Source organism: Alligator mississippiensis, chromosome 13 (assembly GCF_030867095.1).
Source record: "Alligator mississippiensis isolate rAllMis1 chromosome 13, rAllMis1, whole genome shotgun sequence".
Lineage (NCBI taxonomy): Eukaryota > Metazoa > Chordata > Crocodylia > Alligatoridae > Alligator > Alligator mississippiensis.
Genome location: NC_081836.1, coordinates 25,461,215 through 25,487,612, shown reverse-complemented (window position 1 = coordinate 25,487,612; position 26,398 = coordinate 25,461,215). Strand labels below are relative to the sequence as shown.

The following is a 26,398-nucleotide window of genomic DNA, read 5'->3' as shown; positions in this document are numbered from 1 at the left end:
TTCACAATACGTTGGCCATTGTTTGTACTATGTTTAGAAAAAGCTCAGGCCATACAATGAGATTATAAATTATATACAGGCAACGTTCTTTGGGTAGATGTGATATATTTTATTAGACCAACTGAATAGTTAGAAAAAAATGTTCTTTGCCAATTTGGGGGGACAAACGCCTTTCTTCAAGCCTAGGGAGACTGAAGAAGGGTGTTTGCGCCCAAAAGCTTGCAAAAATGTTTTATCCAACTATTCAGTTGGTCTAATAAAAGATATCACATCTACCCGAAGAACCTTGCCTGCCTTTGTCCTTCGACTTGCACGGTTACAGCCAACAACCCTAAAATACATTCACAATGACGTGTACGTGTGTGTGTATTTTTTTTATATATATATATATACACATACATACACACACACACACACACACTCTGTGTGTATGTGTGTGTATAAATATATTTTTTCAATGATATGTGTGTGTGTGTGTATAATATTTTTTACAAAAGAACCTAAATCCCAATTCCTATTAAAATCCCCAGGAGCAGGAGGGGCTCAACACATCTGGAATATCATCTGATATTCAGAAATAGGTTAGAAACAGTAATACTTGCAGTATCGGTAATTGAGGCAAAATCTTCCTAAGATATGGGAAGAGAGACTGAAATGTTTTACATCAGTTATAAGGTGTGTAGCTCAATTAAATTCATCTGTATTTATTCAGTGCTCTCAGTTCTCTGTCCTGTCAACATCTGAATATATAAATTGCCACATATGAGTAGCTTCATTGAGTTCAGTGAGACTAAACCATTGTTCAAATTTCTGCAGGACCAAGAGTCTGAAATTTTCAAATGAGAACTGAACTCTGGACTTCCTTAGATCACTTAAAAATACTAATTTAAATGGTTTGAGGGAATATTTTAGTCCTTTAGTTTATTTTTAAATTATTTCTAAATTGAAAAAGATCAAGTAGCTGTCAGCTTTTAATTGAATATTCCCATAAATCAGTGGGGAAAACAACATCTTAGTGAATGTAGTAATTACTGTGGGAAATCACAGCAATTTGTTTTATCATGGAAATAAATATGTACATGCTAAATAACATATTTATACTAAATCATGAAGCTTTTTACCAAATCTAGTACCTTTCATTTGGATATGTTTAGGTAAATATTTATACAGGCTAACAAATCTGAGATGAAATCACTGTCAGCTTCTGACTGTGCCACTTTTCTTTCAAGTACTACAAATTAACAAATCATATTATTTGCATATGACTGTACAAATCAAACTGCTGGTCCATCTTTACTTGGAAGCTAATATGCATGTGTTGAAAGCAGTTATGTACCTGCTAAGAGCTGTATTTTGCAGATACAACCAATATATGTTTCTTGGAGCTGGGCTGGTTTAATTGACAACAGTGTGGTTTCCCTGAAACCTGTGTTTATCAGCTGGAGAGGTGGATGGGTAAAGAAAGAGGGCTGAAAATCACAAATAACCCAGCAGGTTCTCCCTTAGGATAAACTTGTGAGTATTCTCACTTGCACTGCAGCAAATGTTACATAGGCCAAATACAATCCAGAATCTCTTGTTGTTGTCCTGTGCTATCACCCTGTTTAACATGGAAGGATTAAGAGGGGCAGGGGGACTGTGTCCTTTGATTTCTTTAACTACAGGTGCCAACATCCAGCATCTCTTCTTGATCTGACCTTCATGGGATGTGTAATATCTATGGAACATGTGTCTATATTAAAGATGTGAGGAGCTGTAGACTGCCCTCCCTTGGGTTCTGGCAAGCTGCCAGCTTTGACCTAGGTTGGATATCCCTGTATTACTTGATTCCAGTTAAATAATGTTATTAAAAGCCAATTTATCTTTTTTTAATCCCATGTGCCAGCTGCATTAGTGTGTGTTTTATACTTTCCATACCAGTAAATGTCAGTCTGAACTAGTGTGGTTTAATTCACAGTGGATTACTGAATTAAGGCTGGTTGCTGTGGCTTTTACTTCAAAGGATGTTACTTCTCTGATCAGCTGGAGCACCACGGAGACCCCATGCAGCTGATCACTGCAGATGCATATGCTCCCCCTCTTCATGAAGATTTGCCAAGTATCTCAGTTCTAGTGCACCAAGAAAAAACATCTACATTCCCACATGAATGGACATCCCTTGATCCCTTTAATCAGTACATTGCATCTTTCATTACAAACAGTTATATAGTCAAATAGGGATTTTAAATCTATTGATAGTTTTTCTTCCTAAAATGCTTTTATAAACATTTGTTACTGAATTTCATCCTCTTCTTGAATATTAACAATATTATTCTGAAGCCCAGACACATTGAACATATTTGACAAAAGGAAGCAATTGATTAAAAAGTGCCAAAATTCACATGGCCAGCAAAAGTCAGCTGCTTTAATCCCATTAAGTAGTGTATATGTAGCTTACCTTCATCCCATATATTTTAAACTAAATTCCAATAATATGGCATGTCTCTGTGTTTGCTTCCCATATACTTGTCTAGCACAAGTTCTGATTTTCTGGTTCTAACTCAGGGAATTGTGTACAAGTCAGAGGTAAGGCATGAGTGATAGCAGTTCATTTTCGTTCAGCTTGAATGAGCCATCCTGCGTGGAACACTGAATGATAACAGGGCGTTTAACTTTAAATGAAAAATGTTGGATTTTATTTTTACATGGTGGGAAAGATATTTGGAGTCACAGATAGCACAGTTTGTTATTAGGTTGCTGTTTGTAATTCCTGTTTTGCTAGTCATTACCCAAATGTTTATTTGGGGAGGGGACTCCTTTGTTAGGGTTTTTTAATGCTTTCCTGTCAGGCTTGTTTTTATTATTATTGCACAAACCTCAGACTTCCAATTAAATAATTTAAAGAAACAACTGAAAACTTTGCTATATATTCAGAACAAAAATTGTTTACAAGTTGATAGAGACATGGTATATTAATAGTATCAGTTCATCAGTGAGTGACAGTGGATATTGCAGCTATTCTGTGAACTGGTGGTACATTTTGTCTTGTGGCTGTAGAGACCAATGTTAGACTGGTAGGTCCTGCCACAGTGGTCACAGGTGTACATAGTATTAGGGGCTATTGTACTGATAAGCTGTTTCCTTTGGTCACATTTCTGTTGTAATTTGAGTAACCATTTCTTGTCATGATGTTGGACTCCATGATTGAGAAGAGAGCGCCACTTTGTCCTGTCTCCTGCTAAGACCTCCCAAATGTTTGGGTTGATTCCAAAAACCTTCATGTCCCGCTTGTAGATCTCTTTGAAGCACATGCTATATAAATCTAGGGTAATTCATTTGATGGCTGCATCTTTCATTACCATTGAAAATTTGGGGTGAGATTTTTAAAGGCACAAATGAAAAATAGGAGCTACGTCCTATTTTGCTATTACTTCGCTAAGTGGCACTTCTACAGCCACATAAATGCAGTTGTTTTCATTTAGGCAAAATTTGGTGTCTATTTCCCTCTGTAGCAAAATAGGTTTGTCCAGAAATGTATGTACTCACTGGAAGGAAAGGAGTGGAGAAGGAGGAAGACCCTGTTACCTCTTAAATCAGGGGTGAGCAATTATTTCAGCTGAAGGGCTCCTTAATGAGTTTTGGTGTGCTGTCAAGGGCTGCAAGGGGAGCCCCGCCCATTGGCCACCCTCTTGGGACCTGAAGTCCTGCCCCTATCCCCTGACCTTTGCCACCAAAAATCCCTCCCCTTGCTCCCAGAAGTACTCCATTGGGGGGGGTTCCCTCCTCTGCTGGCTTGCCCCTACCACTTCCCTACATGCTGCCCAGAGTGAGCACTGCAGCAGGGAAAGGAGGAGCCACTGGAGGCCAGGGAAGCTGAACAGGTCACCTGGAGCCCTTCAGCAGTGACAGCAGCAGCTCTGCCCAGAAGCTGTGCATGCTGGCCAGGCTGGGGCCCTCCTGCGCATGAGGGTGGGAGTGAGGCATGTGGGCTAGGCAGGGTACAAATAATTGGTGGGCACCGGAGTACCAAATGAAATTGCCTGACAGGTTGAATCTGGCTCATGGGCTGTATTTTGTCTACCCTGTCTTAGACGAGCAATGCAGTAGGTAAGGCACTTAGTCTATCTCCAGACAGATGCACAGGAGGATGTGACATGAAATGGCAAAAAGAAAGAGGTACTATCATGGGAAAGGGACCTGAGGAGAATAGAGCCTAACCCTCACCCTTCTCTTAACCCTGGCTGGACCATCATCAGATCAGGTTATGAGAAAATGAAGGGAAGTGGCTGAGTCATCCATGGCAAGGTACCACAAGGTGGGATCGGTGCCTCTTTATCGTCATCCAGCTTCCAATAGATATTTGAATACAGCAACCTAAACAGCCTCAGGATAATGTCAGAATCCATCCAGACTCCAGTTTCAGCTTTGGACTGAAAGTCCAATTCAGCTTTGGACTGAAAAAATCACTGGAGCAGGAAAGATCTGACTGGAGCACAATAAACCTGTGGAATATTTTAAAAGGTCTGGGAGAGATCTTTTAGGCGGAAGCCTGTTGGCAGTTGGGATTCTGAGTCAGAGAACATATTGGGATTGGACAGAAGGAGCTAGAGGCTGCAGATCCATCTGAAGTTCAAGAGAGCATGGTTTGGTTCAACTGGCTGGCTGGGGGCCAGGTCATCTAAGTAACATGGGAAGAAAAAAGTGGGGAGATGGGTAATGGAAATTTGCAAGTATTTAGAAAAGTACCTGGACTTTGGGAGCTCTTCTGTCTCACCAAACATGTTAAAGTTCAACCACCACTCCTTCAATCACATGAGGATATCACAGCATACTCTTAATCCTCAAGTAAATGTAAAATAGTTTCCCAGGGTACATTTTGGTATTGTTGTTATCAGACTGAAAGCCTAGAAGACACGTTCAGAATAGGGAACATTAATAAGGTCCACACTTTTCAAAACCTTTTATGAGATTTTTATTCTATAATCCATTGCCAAAATAGCACCATCTGACTGTAGGCTAATATGATTCATACCTGGAGAATATATATATAGAACATTGCCTTTATAATACAGTCTGAGAATTGTCTCAGGGCTTTTGTCTTGCAGTTCCTGTTCATTTCATTTTCTTTGATACTGCTGCTTATAATGGTACCCTCTTTTAGGGCTGTTGGCTGTTCCCCAGCACTGCAGCCAGGAGAGCTCTGGTTCCACATATCCCACTCCCTGTTTCATCAGTGTCCTGCTTTTGTTCTGGGTGATTACAAGGAAGCTTATAATTGTGGCTGACTCTGCCACATTTGTGAATTGCTATGAGGGTTTTTTCCTTGTTTTCCCTGCTTTTTACCTGTGACATATTGTGGGTTTCATTCTGCACATGTGTAACAAGTGCTCTGTGGCTGTGATGTGCAAGGGACTGGAGTAGACTGTTTTTTTAGGACTCTTTGTTGCCTGCAAATGCAGGGGTCTGGACTCACTGGCCTGAGATGTCTATGCCAGTCCTACTTTCTGATATTAATGAAGTGCTTTGGGTTACTTTTTTCTTAACCAGGTAACGATGACTCCGACATAGAAATTCAAGAAGATGAGGGATCTGATAGTGAAGTGGAAGACAGGCAGCTCATGAAGCATCACACAGCCATGGAGATCCCAATGCAAGGTATCACCACCTCTCCTTTATTGCCTCTGTCTGACAGGACACATTGGCAATGCTCCTTTGGCTGCTCAGAGCAGGTTTGATGCATTTCAATTTATGGGACACTTTGGGAGGTAAGTTCCTCCAAGGGTTCAAAAACTTCCACACAGCTCAGTTTGCTTGAACAGCATGAGGACACCATTATGCTTTGGAGAATAGGGGTCAGTTAAAGGGAGCCTTAACAAGGGAGTCTTTATTGGAAAGGTCACTGCAAAGAGAAAAATCTTGCCTAATTTTTGCTTTGCCTAGACCTAGAAATAAAGTTGGATCAAGCCTTTGGCAGGTGTTCCAATGCCATTTCTTGTTCTTCTTTTTCCTTAGCTGTAGATGTAGAATTCCAATTGCTGTGTGCTATACCAGTTTTTGAAGGTGCTGCCTGAAAGCCAGGCCTTTCCCTATGCTCATAAAGCTTCCTGAACTGCCCAAGTCATGGATCAAAGAAGTATGAATGCTCTCTTATGAGAGGGCCCCTGGCACCCATAATTGCTAATACAAGGTGAAGTAGAGGCTTTAACCTTCAGGTTATCCAACCAAATGCAGTCTTGGTCAGGTGTGACTCAACGTAGTTACTATATGAGGAGTTTGTTTATTGGTTTGTGGGAAATGTATTGATGCAGTTCCTAGTGGGCAGATGACCAAAGTCAAAAATGAAAAAGACTCCTAAGAGTTGTCACTCATGTCACCTTTAGGCCAGGAATTACTGTCACCTGCAGCTAAAGCCCCACCTGGGTGTGGGTAAAGTGGCAGCATGAAGAAGCTCAGACTGATGCTACTTCTGCCAAAATCTGTTCTTAAGAAAGACGGACAAGTCTAAATCTGCTCTCACTTTCCTAGAGTGCCTTACATACATGGGAACTGAACCTGGCTCTGGAGTGCCTGGGCTGACATGCTTCAAACACTTTTCTCTCAAGTTATTTTCCATAATTTTCAGTCTGAGTAAAATGTTAGGAGCCAAAAATACCTTTTGACTCATGCAGACCATCACAGACACAAATATTCATAAACAATTTGTGCATCATAGTTTCTCAAATGGAATATAAGGATTCTCTGTGTCATCACAGGCTTAGGACTGTCACAATGATTAGACCTAAACTGTACATATGATCCTGCTCCTTATTGCTGCCCTGGGAAATAGCTACATACTTCACTTACTTCCATCTTTGTCATTTGCATTAATCAGCTTCTTACAGGGTGAGAATATTAACACTGGGGTCAAATAGAGCACAAACTGACCTTTCTAATTGTCTGGCCTTAACAGCAGTTTTGGAGGGAAGAAAGCCTGGGTGGAAAAGCAATGGATTTTGGTGCCAGTGATTTTTCCAAGAAAAGCTTTGTTGTTTCAAATTACTGGCTGCAAACCCAGAATTAGCTCAAGTATATTTTTTTATGCTTCAAGTAGGCAGTTCTTAATCCTCTGGTATATCTCCTCTGCCAGATTGCTTCAATAGCTTGCCATAGTGTTATAGCTGCCGCTCATAGTGCTTCAGGCTAGGGACAGGCATTACACGTAAACCAGTTTAAGTGATCAGAAACTGGTTTAAACCTGTAACAGAACAGATGTTCAGTGCGTATAAGCCAGTTTGAGAATGGCTGAAACTGGTTTGAGATAAACCTGGTCACATGTAGTATCAGACTTAACTGAATTAGCTCAAACCAATTGCTGGCATGCTCTCTGGGCAGGGCGGGGCTCTCTGCCCCACAGCAGGGCTGGTCCCTCCTCTCTGCTCCCTGGCTGAAGCTTCAGAAACTGCACGCTGCTTCCCCACACCCCTCACCACTCCCTGCTAAGCAGGAATTCCCCCCTCCCCTCTGCCTTGCTGAGGAGATGTCTGTGTATTAGCTAGCAAACCACGTGCTGGCTATGGTCCTGAAGCAACAGGTAGAATCAACAAGTAGCTGGTAATGTTTTCTTAATTGGGTGATTAAATACTGTTATCAATTCCCTGCTGGGCTAATCAGAGCCTGGCCACACCCCGCTCAGCTCCATGCTGTGGAAGGTAGGGAGGGCTGCTCTAGCACCCCCAGCTTCTAGCCTGAGTCACTGCAGGCATGTGCCTACATTTCTGGGATGTCTGTCTGGTTACAAGACTGATTTAGTCTAGCCAGATTAGACTAACCTGCAAAGATTGAATCAATTCAGGCTCAGGCTTTTTGAATGTCTGTCCCTAGCCTCAGTGACTTGTAATTCATCCAAACAATACCATATGCTCCCCCTGCACAGAATATTTTTTCTGGTAGAATTCCTCTCAGGCTCATAATGCTCTGGCAGAGGTGGGAAGAAAGTATGTATAGTGTCAGTTACCTGGTATTAATCTCACTTTCATGAGCATTAGCACTGGAGTTTCCAGCAGAGCCAAAAGGAATGAAGAGTCCAATTCATATTGAAATGTAAGGCAAATTGTTCAGACCATAACCTGGCACCTGGGTTTCATTTCCTATCCTGTTATTAACTGCCAATATGATCTTGGGTAAGTTAGTTAGGACCAGATCCTGTTTAACCTTTCGTGTCCTCTTGTGACAGGTATGTAGCTATGGACCTGCAATTGTTGACATGTATTCCTAGTTTGACTTTAGCATTGCCTATGCTGCCCTACTGGGTATGCTCAGTAGGACTGTCCTCTACCCAGGTAGCTGCCCAAGGGAAATAAAATTGACCAGACACTCACGCAAGGCCATGAGTAGCAGAAGGGCGCATGCTCCACTTTTAGCCCAGGTGTGGCCAACTCACACCACGTGTGCCACAAGTGGCATGGTAGTGTTGGAGAAATTATGTTGTAGCCTGATGGTCTAGGAATTACGCAAAAGGCAAGGATTTTTTTATGATATCTTTTATTGGACCAATTGTATGGCTGGGCACAGGCACCAAGTGGCATGGGCAGCCTCTGTGTAGCATGCAGCAGACTGGGGAGAGAGCAAGGAACACAATGGCAAATAAGACAAAGAGCAGAAAACAGCAACAGATTGCAGGTGGAGGGGGTAGAATAGCACTTAGGGAGGGTACAGAATTTATCTTGTAACATTCCTGCCAAAGAAGTTGGCCCCCACAGTTTTAGCCCAATAGACTCATACAGTGATTCTCAGCCAGGGTGCAGAGACACCCCCACCTGCCTTGAGATTGTTCTAGGGGTTCCATGGGTTGCCACTCAATGTTAGCACTATTAGATGTATAAATATGATTCACAAGATAGATCCAGAGATTTTACATCAGGTTGAAAACCTTCTGATGTGTTGTGGTCTTTCTGAGTTCTTTGCAATAAAAGAATTGCTTTGTTATTTTTCAGTAGTCAAAAAATGAAAACTGTGAGCTGGCTTTTTCGAAGAGGTGCCTTGAGTCTAAAAAAGGTTGAGAACCACTGGCCTAGTAGTTAGGATACATATCCAGCTAGCATGAGACCACCCCTCATACAGGAAGGGTTCAAAACTACTTCTCTGCTAAAAGCTCTAACAACTAGACCAGAAAAAACAAGCACAAGCCTTTCCAGCCTCCCTCTTAGCACTGGGCAGCCAAGGGAGAGTGATATGTGGAGCCAGAAGGCAGCAAACCAAGCAGAGGAAGGGTAGTCCAGTGAAATAAATGCTGATCTTGACAGGAAGTGGCTTAGCCTCTACATTCTATCCTTGCCCCCTGTTCCCAATAGGGTAGGAATTTTCCTAGTGTTTTTTATCCAATGAATATTAAAGGAAAAGGGCAGTGAGATAGCTGCAAGAGGGCTACAGGCTCAAATGCCTCTGGGTGAGGAAGACCTAAAATCCTGGTGTTCTCCACTCTGGGCAAATGCCCTCACCACTAGGCTTCATTTTATTTTTAGCAGGTATATATGTGGGACAAACTTATTTCCCCTGAGTCCAACCTTTGTGTAAGTGCAAAATGTGCAGTCACATGGCTACATACCCACAGTTTACATATGTAAAATGTAAAGAGGATCTGGTCCTTTGTCTATTTGTGTCCCGATTCCCTATCTTCCAGAAGTAGTGGAAGGCTGTACACATGAATGATTGTGGAGATGCCTGTAAGTACTTGTGATAACATAGCAATAAGCTCTTTTGAAAATCCAAACCTAAAAATTGATTGGCAATTTGCAGTTAAATCCCTTTAAAAACACATATATAGGCATGGATGTATACATGCACTAACATGGGTTCTGTTTGCATTAAAACAGCTCAGTCACTGAAACTGCATGTGTAGTAACTTGTATAAATAACACTCTTGTTTCCTGTTACCTTAATTCAAAAAATTGGAAAGTCTCATCCTTATAAGAAGCTGATAGAAACAAAATGGTGCCTTTGTCTTTTAATAAGGAAACTCAGTCAGTTGTAGTTAATTTGTTTAGCTACTGTTCCTATTCACTTGTTCATCTCCTAATTTCTTATGAAGCTGGTAATAGACTTTTCCTTCCTGACCAGAATAGACAGACAAGTGCCACAAGGGTCCTATTAGCTGTGTAGGTAAACTCAGGAGCTTAAATGCAATTCTCTTCCACCCTGCTTGAGTCTCCTCCCCCCTCCTTTTTTGTGACTTATTCATAAGAGTCAGATGATGGCATGTTGCAAAAATACATTTGTAAAGGGATTTTCAGGCACTTGAACAGAGTGAAATAGAACTGCATGTAGGCACGTAAGTCCACTTGTATGCCTATGGGTGGCCGAATGTGTTTTGCCATGGTGAGTGGGCAAAGAACATGCCTACTCTTGATGTGGCTGTCTAGGAAAGTAGGTCACTTGTGGTTATGTGATTTAATTTACATTTTACATTTATTTTTATTAATAAAATAGCGCATTGCTTTGTCATGAAGTAGGTTTCATTTGAGATTTGTAAAGCCCATTTTAAGTATGAATTACAACTCAGCAATCCACCTTTATTCTGGTGTCTGATAGGTAGGTAGGGCTATGATAGACAGAAAAGCTAAAGCCCTGAGAAGCTAAGTGACCTTTTCCAACATTGTTATGTGGGATGGGGGCAGTGCTTGGATTATGTCCTTATTGTTTAACAGTAGAACGTAGGTCATTCATATCCGGGTGGTTCACAGCCTGCTTAATTCTCAGTCAGTTGCCAAATTAAGGAAGAGCCACTCAGCAATTTACTATAGCTCTTGCTTCAAAAGGTGCTGCGTTGGTGATCCCACCCATCTAATTGGAGAAGCCCCACCCTTTGAAACAAAAACTATACTGGGCAACTAGAACACTTCAGCTGTTTGTTACGTCTCTATTTACACTAGGTTAATTTGGAAACCCTTGTCTTCATAGGCAGAGTTGGGAAGTTAAGAGTGTATACAGAAGTTCTCCATGCGTGTTTTGCAACACTGTAATTAAAGCACTTTTTATAGCACTATAAAGCTACAGTGCTCTTAAACATGACAGTGCAGTGTCTGATAGGGGAGGTGGGGGGGGACCATGAGCCTCCCTGCACTTTCCAGGCTAGGAGGCAGGGGGTACTTTGCAGCCTCCTGAGGCTTCTCCACTGGCCACGAATTTGACTAGCATATAGAAGTTATTTAAAGTGCTATAGGCTGCTACAGTGCTGTAAAATACAGCATTTCAAATTTAATACCTCATTTAACAAGTGTTAATTTAAAGCACTGTACCCATTTCTTAAGTGCTGTAAAGCTGTGCACTTCTGTGAAGTCACGGCAATAAAGTGCTTTAAATGGCAAAAAAAGCAACTTGTGTACTTACCGTAACTCTGCAAAGTTGCTAGGTCTACTGTATTATTCTATCAAAGTGCCAATATCGATAAAGATAGTCTTGTGTTCATATAAGACCTAATCCATCTGCACAAGGAAAGGCTCCTATGGACTGAAAATAGGAGTTGTTGAATTAGGCCCCACATGTGTCATTCACCTGGAGGCATGATGGATTGCAGAGTGGGAAATGTAAAGCCTGTTAACAGATAATCTGATGATTTAGTGGCATTGTGATTACCTGAAATGGCAGGTCAGTATAGTACATTTCTAAAGACGAGGTTTCTGTCATGGATTATGGAGTCCTAAGTGAAATGAATTCAGTGTCTAGTCCATTTTCCTTGTAACATTGGTTCACAGCATTAAACCATTGCAGTGTGGTGCATGTTGACATTTCTATGCTGAGGACTAACCCCAGTAATGGAAATGTTGACAATTCAGACAGAAATGGTCTGCATTCACAGAGCTGTGGGAGAAAGCCTGGCTGTGTTAAATCAACCCCTGTTCAGTGCTCTCAGTTCCTATAAATTGGGTATGAGTAAAAGCCAACTACTGAATGTCTTGCTTTTATGGTGTTCAGAAACTCTTCCACATCCCTCTGGATCCTAGCAACAAAAGAAGTCCCCGTGACAAATGTTTCAGTCCTGTGTTTATATTCGAAGGTGGGGTTTCATAACTCAACTCCAATTTGTTTTTTGTCCATTTTGTCAGATGCTGAATGTTAGTAAACAGTCAGTGAAAATTCAAAGGAGAGCGACCTGTTGTTATGTTTCCTGGAGCATATTACCTTCCAGCAGCCACACACAGGATGAATGTGATAACAGTATCACATTGGCAGACAAGTGAATGCATGTATTTGGAGAAAATCTCTGCTTGTGAAAACTTGCACCACTTAATGTCCCAGGAAAGATGAATGCAGAAATGACACAGAAGAAGGAAAAGAGGTTCTTTATTCATAAAGTAAAGTGCATCTTGAAGGATCAGCAACAACCATGCATATAATATTCACACCTCAGAGACAAGGGCTGGCTAGTGGAAAGTGCAGGGTCAGGAAGCGAGGTCTCTCTTTGAGGTGTGTATGCTGTTGAACTTGCCTGTAATAGCTCTGCCTGCAAACCGCCATGCCTGCACAGTTCATTTCAAATCTCATTACAAATAGATTTCACAGGGGACCTGCACCTCAAGCAGCACGTAACCAGAGTACGTTGCAGTTGGAGGCTTCTTTTGCAGCATATATGAGCACTTTTTGCAGAGACAGCAGTGTCACCTTATCCCCAGTGGCCCAGCTTGGGAACATGATGTTCTTATGGCTCAACCACAGTGCCCATCAGCAGGCTTGAACTGGACTGTGGAGGAGGCCAGCTTTTCCCCAAGTGGCAGTGAAATAGCCAGGCTGTCCTCTGGAAACTGGTTCCCTTAAATCCTCACATCTGTTTCTCTTCTCCCCAGCTTAAGATAAAGTGCCAGCTTCTGCTTCTGAATTTCTAGTGTGTTCCCCTTCCCTCCAGCCCCCCTAAGCTGTAAAGAAACTACAGGTTTGCAATAAATCCAAAGACAGAAATTCAATAAGGAATGCATAGCAGCTGCCTGCCCGTTGTTTAGATTCTCACTCACATTGCGCTCCTATGGATTCCTCAGCCCTGCTTTTCCGAAAAGCTGTTGAGTAATCGATGATGGAATTCTCCCCTCCCTTCTAGTTCTTAAAGAAAAATACAGCCAAGAAACCAAGTCTGAAACTTGAACACATTTCTGTATTTCCCTGTTATCATTATAAATGCAGGAGAATTAAAGTGTATTATAGTTTAGCTTTACTGTACGCAGGGAAAATCCTAACATATAGAGTAAAATTCACACCTGTGTAGATGGCCGTCATGGCATTTCAGATAAGTGCTGTGTGAATATGTTGCCTTTCTTTGTAATCCCAGGGCATTCTCTCAGACCTGGTGTGTGCAGAACCTTCAAGCAAGGGAGACCATGTCCTTTCTATTGTTCTCACATGCACTGGAGCCCACACTACTGGAAAATCAGAGGAAAGTGTTTAATTCACCTTCCTCCCATCCAGTGTATCTCAGGCATTACTCAGTTCAGGAGGATTTGTCAAGGGTCTTTTTCACAAATCTAACACTGCTGTGCTAGTTGTGTGCTTCTGAAATGCTGGTCACTCCAGCATGTTGGGGCCAATCCTGAAAATTTTGTATCTTCAATTAGAGTTAATGGGACTTCCAAGTGCTCAGTGCTTCTCAGGTCCAGGCCCACGGAACTGAATGGACTTTGAATGCTCGTCTGCACCAAAGAGTAAAAAACTACTTTTTATCCTATGGGTAATTCTGCAAACAGCCTAAGTTAGAGACCACAGGCAGCTGTCACTAGGACTCTGATGAATGTTCCTCAAACTTTCTGTGATCTTCCTTTCTTTGGAGTGGTGGCAATTATTGTTCCTATAAACCTGAAACCTGATAAATGTTGTACTCAAGGCACATAAAAAAGCTCCTTTGGAGCCTTTCCAGTGCCCTAGTTAAACGCAGTTGTGTAAAATGGTGTCATTTGCCCAAGAGACCAGAAGAGCTCTGTAAGCATTCTGTTAGGCAGTTTTGTTCGATGTCACTTTATGGAGCAATGGACCTGTGCCAGATGGTCACTTGTTTACATATTCATCCTGTATTTTAAGGTACATTATTTCCAGAGGACTAGGAAAGGCACCTGAATGGTATTTGGGCAGATTGTAGATGATGCAAAGAAATAAGTAGTAAAGCAGAACAGCATATCTCTTGTGAACCAGAGAAGCTGGGATTTTCAGAGGAATTAATTGTCAAATGCCTATTGACTTTCAATGCAATTTGGGTCCCTAACTCAAGCTGCTTAGAAAATCCCAGCCCCATTCCTTGTTAACAAAGAAAGGTGATTTTTGAGCTCTAGAAAGACAAGCAAAACACTCTGGCTTCAATAATGTCACTTATTTTGTTTGCCTTGTATTGTTATTTCCAGTTATCCCATTGCATGTGCTTGTATGTGTAGGCCTTGATCCAAAACTCTTAGCGTATATCTTTGACACTGGTTGGTTCATGCTTTTACTGTGCTAAAGATCTGGAAGATGAACTGGGGGACTATTTAAAGAGTAAGCCATGCAGGATGGTATTTGGCTTTTGTTAGCAGAATGCAGCCCCTCCAGATGTTTGCAGAAACCCAGGGTAGCACTTCCTCTATTACACCTATTCTCTGAGCTGTCCATAGCCCAGCACAGATCTTTGCTGAGCTAGCAGTGACCCTCATGATCTTTTAAAAATAAGTTGTCCCTGCTCAACACTTGAAATTCAGTTTTATCCTGAAAAAATAACCCTGTTCAGATGGGAACAAATCTTTGCTGTTGCATCTTGCTGTTTCTGAAATGAATGTACTTTGTCTGCTTGTATAACAATATGGTGAGAGCTCTGTAAACTCGCCCTAGGTTCTGAAAGTCAGGTTGGCTTGTCTTCCCTTTTAACACGTCGTCACTGGTGACCTAACTGTTCTGCAGGACAGATTATGTACGTAGACACATGGGTGACACCATTCCCTTCAGTTTTTGTCCCCAGGGATATTTATGCAACTGCCTGTTCTTCTGTAAGTTTGCCCATTGACACAAACTGACTAAACAAACCTTGTTGATGATTCCCAAGGAAAAATAGACTGTAATTCCCTCCCTTTTACCTGTGCTGCCTCTGCAAATCTACAGAAGGGATGAAAAACAAAACAACTCTCTGTCCCTGAGGCTAATCAGGTCTAACTCTCAATACCAACAGGGAGAGAGACTGCTGTGGGAAAAGGTACCATTTTGATACAATTGCTGTTGAGTGTGAAAACACACTTTACAACCTGGCTCCCCTTTCCCATCCCTTGTCCCGTCTACTCTTCAAAAGGTGGTCGGGGAAACATTGAAAACACTCTAGATTTGATCACATAGCTAGCAGGTGTTCACTGATATGAAAATCAGAGAAAAATAATGTGTGATGTCAAGGGGCCTGGCCTCTTTGAAAGAATCGCTGAGTAATCATTGAGTCATCACTTGGGAAAAGACTGCACATTGACATCCATAGCCATTAACTTCTGACCTTGAGGTTTAGTTCTCTCCCCCAAGCCATTGCTCTCCTCTTCAGTGGAACCATGGGCTTGGGCTTGACATCCTACTCCATTTGCAAGCAGAGTTAGGATGATGTGCCCAGTGAGAAAGAGGGGGTGCCTCATTCAGCCAGTTACGTAGTCATGATGGCAGGCTAGGCAGAAAGTCCTGGCAAGCTGTCAGTGACCTGGATAATGGGAGCTGTAATGTGAGGCCCTGCTGAAGGCAGAAAGAAGGTCTGGACATGGTGCTGGGGCTAAGGTATGCAGGCATGCTCCTTCAAAAAGCAAAATAAAGATCCTTTCCTTTCCTTTTTCATGTCCATGTGACAAGGTATTTAGCACAATTCACAGGTTCATTGGAGTGAATTCTAGAACAGAGAGAAGCACTTCTGGGCACTCTCAAAAGAAAGTCACTGAACAGATTAACGGAACTGGTTAGATATGTTAGTCTGAAGTCCAGCAGAAGAGAAGGCAAAGAAGCACCTTGGTGATTATCTAGTTCAGAGACACATAAGCTTTTGTAGTTAACATGCTTTGTCAGGTGCTAGGAATGGACCTGCCCTAGTTTCTACCTGTCCATATTAAGAAAAAGCCTTCTCTGTCTCTCCTTGAACATCAGAGGACAAGGAATAGTCAGCTAGGCTGAGCTTAAAACACAGTTTTACTCTATTTTGCTATTTTCTCAGTTTTAATAAAGTTCCACAGCCCTGTATTTCATAGATGAGGAGATGAAAAACAATAAAGGTTTCATACTAAGCTTAAAACTGCTACCTATACTGTTCCACTTAATTTTTTCCACCTCACTTAGATGGAGAAAACATTTCAGAAAGTAACTGGGGAGATGAATTATGTATTGTACATGCTTGATGACTTGGAATCACAACAAATTGGATAAAGATGTAGATCTGGAACCTTTCAAATCCTCCCTGTCATTTTTCCTAGAGTTTAGCCAGGATGTAATATCTTCCTGTTAGACCGTCAGCACAGGATAACCTCTGAACAGTATAACAGTGTGCCAACAAGACAGCAGTCGATACTTCTATGTTAAAGCTTTGGACATGTGATTGGGACCTTTCCTGTAGTTCAGAAGTTATTGTCAAAATGCTATCAGTCCGGTCTGCAGTGTGGTTCAATACTAAATCCATGGCTTTTTAATAGATTCAGAGTTCAAGGCTAGAAGAGACTATTAGACCTGCTTTTCCTGTCTATCAGAAGTCATAAATTTCTACCAAATTCCCCTGTACTGAGCCTACTAACTTGTATTTGGCTAAAACATATTTTCCACAAAAGCAGCCAGTCTTGGTCTGAAGACTTCATGAACTACAGAATCCTCTTCCTTTGTTTACTTGCTCGAAAAGTCAATTGCCCTCCTTTAAATATTTGTATCTAAGTTCCAGTCTGAATTTGTCTGTGTTCACCCTCTGGCTGCTGTTTCCTGTTATGCTTATTTCCTAGATTAAAAAATCTTTCCGTGTTCAGTGTTTTCTCCCCATGAAGATACTTCTGCACCATATCAACACAGATCTCAATTTTCTTTATGATAAGCTAAACAAATTGAGCTGTACACATCCTGAATGCTCTTTGTAAGTCTCATCAGCAGGCAAGGGACTGCTGTAGAGTTCCTTATGTCTGCCAAGATAAGCTATTTCATTTAACTGGATGTGTGACCCAGCCTATGGAACTGTTGCAGTGGTATCAGGTAGCCATGGAAACCCAGGGCCTGATTCACCACAGTCACTTCAATGGAATTACTCCGGAGTCTCACCAGTATGTGGCAAATGTATGTCATAGACATTAGCTGAGCGGAAACAGTCACAGAGATTTAGGAAGGCTATAACCATTGTGGCTAGGGACAGACATTCAAAAAGCCTGAGACTGAATTGATTTAATCTTTGCAGGTTAGTCTAACCTGGCTAGGCTAACCATTGTAACCGTTCAGACATCCCCTCTGGACTGAAGAAATGCAGGCACATGCCTGCAGTGGCTCAGACTAGAAGCAGCAGCGGGACACTAGAGCAGCCCTCCCTTCCCTTCCACAGTGCTAAGCTGGTGAGGGGAGCAGGCCTCAGCAGAAGGCTGTGATTAGGGAGGGGTTCCCCCCCAACCCCTGGCTGTTGATAACAGAGAATTTAGTTACACAGCAGAGAGTTACACAGGGAGTTGTTAGCATTTTTCAGCCCATCAAACAAAACAACAGCCTCTCTCATTAGTTCAAGCTCTTCTTAAACAACTTTTTCCAAGGAAGGAACAGAGGAACATTACCAGCTACCTGTTGATTAGCTCCAAAAAGCCCTAAGCCATCACTGTCTTGTCTGCCTTTGTTCTGTCTCCCACAACACGGATCATAGCTAGCATGTGGTATGCTAGCTAATGTTGAGAGGTTTCTCTGTAAGGCAGAGGAGAGAATCCCTGCTTGAGCAGGAGGTGGTGCGGGGGAGGAGGTGGGGAGAGCAGGAGGAGGCCAGGAAGACCCTGATGTACCAGCAGTCTCTGCCAGAGCTGCAGCCAGGGAGCAGAGGGGAGGGGCCAGCCCTGCTAGGCTGGAACAGAGAGCAGAGCCCTGCCCAGAGTTGCAAAGCATGTGGGATGCTGGAGGGCTGTGATTTAACTTAAGCCAGAAAGGGGACTGGGACAGACATTGCATAAACTGGTTTAACCCAAATCAGTTAAATCTGATACTACATTCAGCCAGGTTTATCTCAAACTGGTTTCAGCCATTTTCAAGCTGGTTTATGTGTACTGAGCATCTGTTCTGTTACAGGTTTAAACCAGTTTCTGTTCACTTAAACCAGTGTATATTAATGTCTGTCTCTAGCCTGTAAGTACCCCATGAATTCAGCTAACAAGATGAGGAGCAAAGGGAAATAACTTTTCTCTATCCCCCTTCTCTTGATCTCTGGAGCACTGGAGATCAGGGTGACCTTAGCTTTTCAGTGGGATCCAACTCAGCTATCATTTGCTACTGCTGATGGTGCATGGTTTGCAGATCAAACCTTGGGCATTGCCTGAATGTCTGTTTTTTCATACAGTGGTTTTTTTCCTCTCTGTTTAATTAAGTGCAGGTTTTCATTATTTTTCTTTCTTTGTAGTGAAACTCAACAAACGGGTCATGGGGACAATGCAAGGTGGAGACATAGAGAATGATGTAAGTAAGAAATGATGCTGTGTAGGCTTCAGGGTGTCCCTGACTGATCCAGTGCTGATGGCACTTTAAAGCAGTGGGCCTTCTCCTTCAGCCAGAGAACAGACCTTCATCCCACAGGCAACCTTTTCCTGCTCTCCCTTCATATGCTCAGACCAGTTCCCTCTCTATACCTCGTGCACACTCCAAAACGTACACGCTCACACACACACACACTTTTTTCTTTCTTTACCCTGTTTTGTCTCTGTGAATGGCCCTCGGGTCTAGTCGCATCCTAGACTTTGTCAGTAATCTAGTGCCACACACTCCCATTTTATGAGCATCCAAGTAGAAGGGTGGGACAGGGGGAAGCAGATGAATGGGTGGAGATTTTAATCATAATCCAATACAGGGGTGGGCAAAATGCGGCCCGTGGGCCGGATGTGGCCCACCAGGCCATTCTATCTGGCCCACGGGGCCCCTAAAAAATTTAGAAAATGAATATATATCTGCCCCTGGCTGCCTGTCATGTGGCTCTCGATGGCTTGCCAAAACACTCAGTAAGTGGCCCTCCACCCAAAATAACTGCCAGCCCCTGGTTTGAGACACATTTATTTTAATAGAACACTTGTCTCTGAATCCCTTAAACTGCTAGGAGAATCTTATCTCTGATCTACGTTAGGAGAAAGCGAGTGTTTAATATTTTTGCCCTCAGGAATTCAGGTTGCTGTGGGGAGGAGAGAATTGAGCTATGCTTTCTTTCTGCTGTGGGACCTGCTGTTCAGCTAGGAACCTCATGTCTGAGTTTCTTCTGCCTCCTGACCTGTAGCCTCTGGGTCCTAGGAAGCTCCTTGCATTTTCTTACGGTTAGTGGTAAACCTAGTGACTGGGCATTGGCCAGACAAGCAGTTCTGGGTCTCAAAACTCCCCTCCCAAGTCCTCTGAAGCAGGTACTCAAGCTGCTGTCATCACCCTTTCTCCAGCCTGGCTTTAAAGAGTATGTAGCTCTTACTTTTGCACATAGAGGGTCTTTCCCAATTTGTTGTGGCTGTAGGAAGCCCTTACTGCTGCTCTCATTCTGGCTCATTGACCAGCACAATTGACTTCTTGCTGTGCTGCTGGTCCAGGGAAGAGGGGCCAGGCTGGAGAGCACCAGGAAGGCCAGCCACACTGCCCAGGACTGGCTGAGGAGCTCTGCACACCTACCATTCCTGGATCTCACACTCAGTTCTGTGCTGTCTCTGTCTCTGAGACAGAAGCAGGAGTTCCTAGGTGGGAGGTGAAGCTGCACTGAAGTAAATTATTTGGGCTTAAAAAAGCCTTTGACAAAATCCCTCACAACAGCCATTTAAGGAAACCAGCCCTGGGATGAGAGGCATAGAGCTGTCACAGAGCAGAAGGTGCTTATGAGACAGAAAGCAAAGAACAGGGTAATTATCAATGGGTAATTATTAATGGGTAATTATCATCCTGGCAGGTGCCTCAGGGCTCTCTAGAAGTGGTAGTGCTGACTATCCTGGTGATTCACAGATCTGCTCCTCTGATCCATGTGTTTGTGACCTCTGCGCTTGAGCACTAGCTGGCAGCAATTGCAACACCCCATGTGCTTGATGACAGGTTTCTGAGCACATTGGCCTGGCTCTCTGTCCCATCTCCCCATTAAACAGAGTATAGGTTAAGGTATAGGGATCCATCGTAGCATTCAAAGCTGATGGCAGATTTGGCTCTCACTATCTAAGGGATGCTCTGTCTGACCAGGATTTCCCACAATGACCAGGTTCCACAGGGACACTGAGGCCATTAACTATGGGAGAAAGACCTGAACTGGGAACAGAACTTGTACTGTGGAATTTGCTGTGCAAAAGGAGAAGGTGACCAAGGACTTTCTGACAAGCACAACTTGGTGCAGACCTGTCTCTTTGCCCTGGCTTTCTGCTCTTGGCTATTCCAGCCATTCTCCTGCAGGCAGAAAGGAGAGAGCTTATGCCTGCTATGTCTCTACTGATTGTTCTGAGGGCTTTCAAATACCATAGCAAGGAGGGAGTCCAGGTCCCCAGCCTGACAGGACAGCACTCAACACCATTCTGCTCAGGGCCCAGTGGAACCAGGAACAGAGTGATCCCTATACATCTGCTTTCTGGGAGGTGTCACCAGGCTTCGTTCACTCTTTGGGTGCAGACAGAAGTGACAATTTTCACCAGATCTGATCACAGAAAGCAGTTTGTAGTTGTGACCAAACACAAGTGCATGGCTGCAGACAGCTTCAAAAATGGCCGATTGAGTAAAAATCTGACCCCTCATTGCATGAGGTATCAGATAAAAAACATTTCAAAATGTAGCGTCTTTTGTCACTTGTTTCTGCAGAACTCCCAGCCTGTCTCTGTTTTCGGAATGGGAGAGGCGAAAAGGAGCAGCAGGAGTTCAGTCTGGGGAGGTTTCAGCCTCTCCTGAAGACTGGGGTGTGTATTGAAGCCCTGCCCCCACACACACAGTGGGGGGGCTCCAATTCTCCCACCCCACCCTTCAACGCCAGCTGAGGAGCCCCAGAAATGAGCTCCCTTGGCTGCTGTTCCCCCCTCCCATTCTGAAAACAGTGCATGCTGACTGAGTCTGGATGCAGGCTCCCAGCCCCAGCTAGATTGCTCTGCCCCTGGAGCCAGCAGCGAACTTCTGTTTGGTCTGGGGTAATGCGGGAACTCAGAACTCTTTGCAGAAATCATTCTGAGTTACAGCTGGGAGCTGCACTTTTTTGTTCCTGGCTTGAATTGATTTATTTAAGGTTGTTTAAAGCTCTCTGGGGAATGACTCATGCTTTTTCCATGTGGTACAGAGAGTCCATTCCTGGGAAGGAGGCTCCTGTGGTGACATCCCTGAATACCCGCTCTCTAGCCTGTCCCCATCTTGTTAGACACATGCAACACCCTCTGGTATCAGCAGGGTCAAGGAGAGAGACAGCAGCTACAGTGACTTAGGAGACAGTGCCTTAGGAGCTGTCAGCGCTCAGAGCCTCTCTGCTAAATTTTCAACTCCCAGAGGGCTCAGTCTGAGTCTGGTTGTATTCCCTGATCTCAATGTGAGGTGGCTTTTAGGAGCTCAGTAGGCTTTGATGAGGGCTTATTACTGTGAGACAGAGCTCAGAGGCCCTTACTCAGCAGGCTAGGGCTCAGATGCCTGAAGCTGCTTCCATCCCAGCACTTCAGACTGAAGCTCATTGAAAAAACCTTCTTTCCGTCACAGTGCTTCAGGGTCCATTCCTGATGGTGCACAGCTCCCCATCTCCCAGGGACTGGTCCTCACAGGGCCCCTCAGAGGCAGTTGTCAGTCCCCTTTTACATGTGGAGACCCAGACTTGCCTCAGGTTGCCCACCAGGCCACTGCCAGAGCTGGGTATGGAGCTGAAGCTTCCTGGACCCCAGACCATTGCCTGAATTAAGGCAGATCTTCCTAAGGCTTCAAAAGTTCAGCCCAGCCCCTCCATACAGGAGCAGAGGCTCCCTCGAGCACCCCAGAGTCCTGCAGTGAGGCTCAGGGGACTAATTTTTTCTCAGCCAGTTAAAGTTTAGATTAGAAAAGTGTTCTTTATTCTCCTTCCTCTGCCTTATCTTGTGTTGGCCGGAACCAGATATGGGCTACTGGATGTGTGCCTCCTTCAGGACAGTGGGACTGCCCCTACTCATGTTCCCTCAGCCTGTGGTTGCCTGGTCTCTGCTCCTTCCCCTCCCTCTTGCTGCAGTCTCCATTCCATTCTGCCTTGTGTGCGTGTCTTGCTCCATTCTGTTTGCAGCTGCTCCAGACTTGAGAAGCCCAGGGTGAGTAGGGGCCACTTCCCTGGAGGCCCAAGCCCTGGCAACAGCCATAGCAGGCTCCAGCAATAGCAACCACCCAGAGTTGTGGCGACCCAAGGCTATTGGTCTCTCAAGGCAGCCTCAGCAGCAGTTGCTTCAGCCGCCATAACTCTCCCCTCTGGGTGCACATCCCAGCAGATGCCCAGTGCTCCCAACACTGAGTGACCCAGTAGGGTCAGACTCAGACTGACAGAAGTCAGCAAACAGGAAAGGAAACCAGAAAGAAGGTCAGGCAGAGCAGGCAGGAAGGGGAGTTCAGTGCAAGGACAAGCATTGGCAGGAGGGAAAGAGCTACAACTGGTGCTAATGGCTGTGCCAAGCAGCCTGACTGGCCTGCCTGGGCCCACCCCAACCCCCACCCTGTATCAAGTTAGATTGCAATGGTGTTTACAAAACTTGCTTTTTACACTGTTTAAAGTGCTTTTTTGCCATGACTTACCAGAAGCGCACAGCTCTACAGCACTTTAAAAATGGGTGCCACACTTTAAATAAACCCTTGTTAAATGAGGTATTCAATTTGAAGCGCTGTATTTTATAGCACTTTAGCAACCTACAGTGCTTTAAATAACTTATGTACACTGGAGCCTGCCCAGAGCCACTTCTCTGCCAAGCATCCCCTGCCTGCTAGCCTGGAAAGTACAGGGAGACTTGAAGGCTCAGAGACACCCTCCCTCCCCCCGCCCCACACTGCGCTTCTGTCATGTTTAAGAGCGCTGCAACTCTATAGTGCTATAAATAGTGCTCTAAATTACAGTGCTGTAAAACTTGCATGGAGCACTTCTGTACACACCCTAAGCTTCTCAGAGTAGGGCCTGTGCTCCCATCCATCTGTACAGTACCTAGCATGTTGTGGGAGCACCTGCAGTGTCAGCCATCACGTTTGTACATGGACTGGCTCCTCCTGGCCAAGCCAGAGTAGGGCATGTCTGTGAGAGCAGACTTGGCCTTCAGGCCCATTGCTCTGGACAGGACTTTGGCTGCCTGCATTAGGGGTACTGCTGGGAAAGGTGAGGAGCCTGGGTTCACCAAGCTGCTGGCTGCCCTGCAGCAACAGAGTGAGGCCTGTCCATGCAGCTTTCCTGGCCCCACTGGCCCTTTTCTCTGCCCAGCCCACTCCCCACAGCTCATGTGAGCTTGCCCAGTGTGGAAGCAGATGCTTCTTCCCTGAGAGTCCATCTCCAGGCAGGGCTGAGCTGTTTATGTTGGCCAGTCTACAGGTCTCTTCCTTGAGTGCACATCAGGCCCCTCAGCAATATTGTCCATTGGAGGGGGTTAAAGTTGGGTTCAGACCATGTCTGTGTTCCCAGCATGCTCTGCTGTGGAGCATTGCACCTTGGCTCAGAATTGGCACACTGCACTCCTCAGCCTCCACGTGGGCCTGCTGCTCCTTTCCCTGCTGCTCTCTTCTTGGTTGCTTTCTGTTCTCTTTTCTTTTTAATGTTTTTTTCTCTACGTTCCACCTCCCATTGCTCTTCCCACTTGCTCTCTCCAAGCAGGGATCAACTCAAGCCCAACCAGGTAAACACAAGCGCTCCAGGACCAAGGCGCAGGTGGGTTTCTCTTATGCCTTTCGTCTCCTCCCTTTGTCCTCAGGTTCACAGGGGCTCCTTCTGTGGTCCTGCTTCTCATCAACTTGGCTTCAGCCTCAGTAATGAAGTCAGTCCATTGTCAGCACCTCAGTGGAGCCTGGAAAGGAGATGTTCAGCAGGGTGAAAGGAGCAGCCACTCCCACCCCAGCAGAGACTTGTTGGGAAACATTGTGTAGGGTCTTCAGTTCTCCCCACGGTGAAGGCACCAGTCATCCATCCTTCCTAAGAAGAGCCAGTGCTTCTGGGAGCACAAGGCCCCATGTTTGGCTGCTGGCTCAGTAAATTGAGCCTCCTACTAGACCTGTTACTGCTCCCTATGTCATACCCAAATCCAGGGCATGGATTTTTGGCAAATATAGCATGCCATCATCTCAGGGCTGGGGACTGTGGCTCATATTAGTCTGAGTGCAGGGGAGAAGGCATTGCTCCAACTAGCTTGAGCATGGTTTGGACCCTCTTCCTCCCTGTTGTCTTGGGAGGCAAAAAATAGGCTTTGCAGACTTAATATATTCTGCCCAGTCATGGCAGGCAGCACTAGTTTGAGAACTGGGCTGGCCATGAATTCCCTGCCCGCTGTTTTCTTATAGGAGGACTCAGAGGACAGCGAAATTGACCTGGATGATGATGAGGAGGAGGATGACATAGAGGATGACAGCGTAGAAATCTCCCCCAGCAAGGCTAATCGCCGGGCAAGGAAACCAGAGCCACTTGAAGAGAGTGACAATGACTTCTGACTCCTTTTCCACTGCAAAACCAGTTAACATCTTGAGATGCAAACACCAGGCAGCACTGGGGCTGGAAACAGAGCATACCGTATCGGGCCTGACCATATTTTATATCAGAATGAATTTGGGAGCTAGTAAATAGTAAAGTTATATTCATAAAGTAAATTACACTAATTGCCAGTCATTTTCCCTGCTTCTGATTCATATCATTTGAACTGTTTTGACAAGTAAACTGTTTTTAAAGAAAATCCTAGCACTGGAAAATGCTCTTGTTCACTTACTCTCTGGAATAGTGGGCTCAGGAGACCGTTAGAACTAGAGCCTCATGCTCCAGGATTGCCAGTGCTTTGGAGCCCCAATCACTAGATGGTTTAGGCAGCATCTGCACATAACATTAAAACTGGTTTACCTAAAACTGGTACAAAAGCCTCATATGCGTGTACTTAAAATAACTTGGTGCTGGCTTTTTATTTATTTAGCCCCAACTGCTTCAATTCTAAATCAAGGGTGTGTTTATACACTTGACTAAAGGAATGATATGAGACAGTCACAGCAGTGAACACTTACATCAGCTTAAACCCTGGTCATGTTGATCCTTTATCCCAGATCAACTGGGGAGAGTTTTAAGCTACATTGATATAAGCCACACTTGGCCCACAAGGAGAGTGCCCATGCAGGGTTTGCACTGGTTTCACTAAATCAGAATAAAATCAGCCCTTGTAGTTAAGCCCACCAACTGCTGTGTATAGACATGCCTTAGACCAGGGGTGGGCAAAATATGGCCCGCGGGCCAGATCTGGCCTGCCAGCTGTTCATGTGGCATTTTGCTCCACCTTGTTCATGGGACTGAGCTCCGCCTGCTCCTGCCAGGGCTAGCCCACACTGTGCTCCTGCCCTCGCCCACCAAGCCAGGCCCTGACCAGAGCGCACAGTTTCCGGTGGGGCTGTTCCTAGTGCTGCTCTGCTCCCCTTGTCTCCAGGGGAAGCCACCCAGCTGAAGCTTCCCTCCCCCCACCCACCCAGAGTGGTGCAGCAGGGGCGGGAGGAGGAGGTGCTGCTGGAGGCAAGGGAAGCGAAGCAGCACCTGGCCAGGTGCAGCCGCACCACACGCTGACCAGGGCCCAGGCCAACAGAGCTGTTCTGCTTCCCTCACCTGCTCCTGCTCCTGCTGTGCTGCTGCAAGTGGCGGGGGGGGGGTGGAGCTTCAGCTGGGTACCTGCTGCCCTAGTGTGCAGGGCTCCATCTCCAGCTCTCAGCTGCCTTCCACCCAGCATGATGAGCAGCCACCTGCAGGTAGGCAGAGCAGGTGGAAGGTGGCCAGGAGCTGGAGCCCAGCGTGCTAGGGCAGGAGCTGCCTGTCTGAAGCCTCCTTCCCACCTACCTGGGGTGGCGTAGCAGGAGCTGAAGGAACAGGAACCACAGCTGGAGGCAAGGGGAGCAGAACAGCCCTGCTGGCCTGGCCAGCACACACAGCTTCCGGTGGGGCTGTTTCCTGTGTGGCTGCAGCTGGCCACCTGCTGTTCTGCTCCCCTCACCTCCAGCAGCAGCTCCTCCTCCTGCTCCCATCCCTGCTGCGCCACTCTAGGCGGGGGGAACTGGGGAGAATTTAAATTGGGCACCTCCACTGAAGGTGAGGGGAGCAGAGCAGCACCTGGCTGGCTGCAGCCATGCT

At 45.0% G+C, this 26,398-nt stretch overlaps 1 protein-coding gene across 6 annotated transcripts in view; it reads left to right on the top strand.

Moving 5' to 3' along the window:
* The window catches only part of CLUAP1 (clusterin associated protein 1), a 366,633-nt gene extending 341,659 nt beyond the window's left edge, over positions 1–24,974 (top strand). For 3 of the 6 annotated variants that reach the window (XM_059716427.1, XM_059716424.1, XM_059716426.1), the window contains 4 exons: positions 5,527–5,634; positions 18,536–18,591; positions 23,909–23,962; positions 24,589–24,974. In XM_059716427.1, the coding sequence (XP_059572410.1) occupies positions 5,527–5,634; positions 18,536–18,591; positions 23,909–23,962; positions 24,589–24,735 (365 nt within the window). In that variant the 3' untranslated portion in view covers positions 24,736–24,974. The remainder of the gene's footprint in view (positions 1–5,526; positions 5,635–18,535; positions 18,592–23,908; positions 23,963–24,588) is intronic. The other 3 variants (XM_059716425.1, XM_006273121.4, XM_059716428.1) reach the window with 2 other exon arrangements.
* Positions 24,975–26,398: the final 1,424 nt, after the last annotated feature.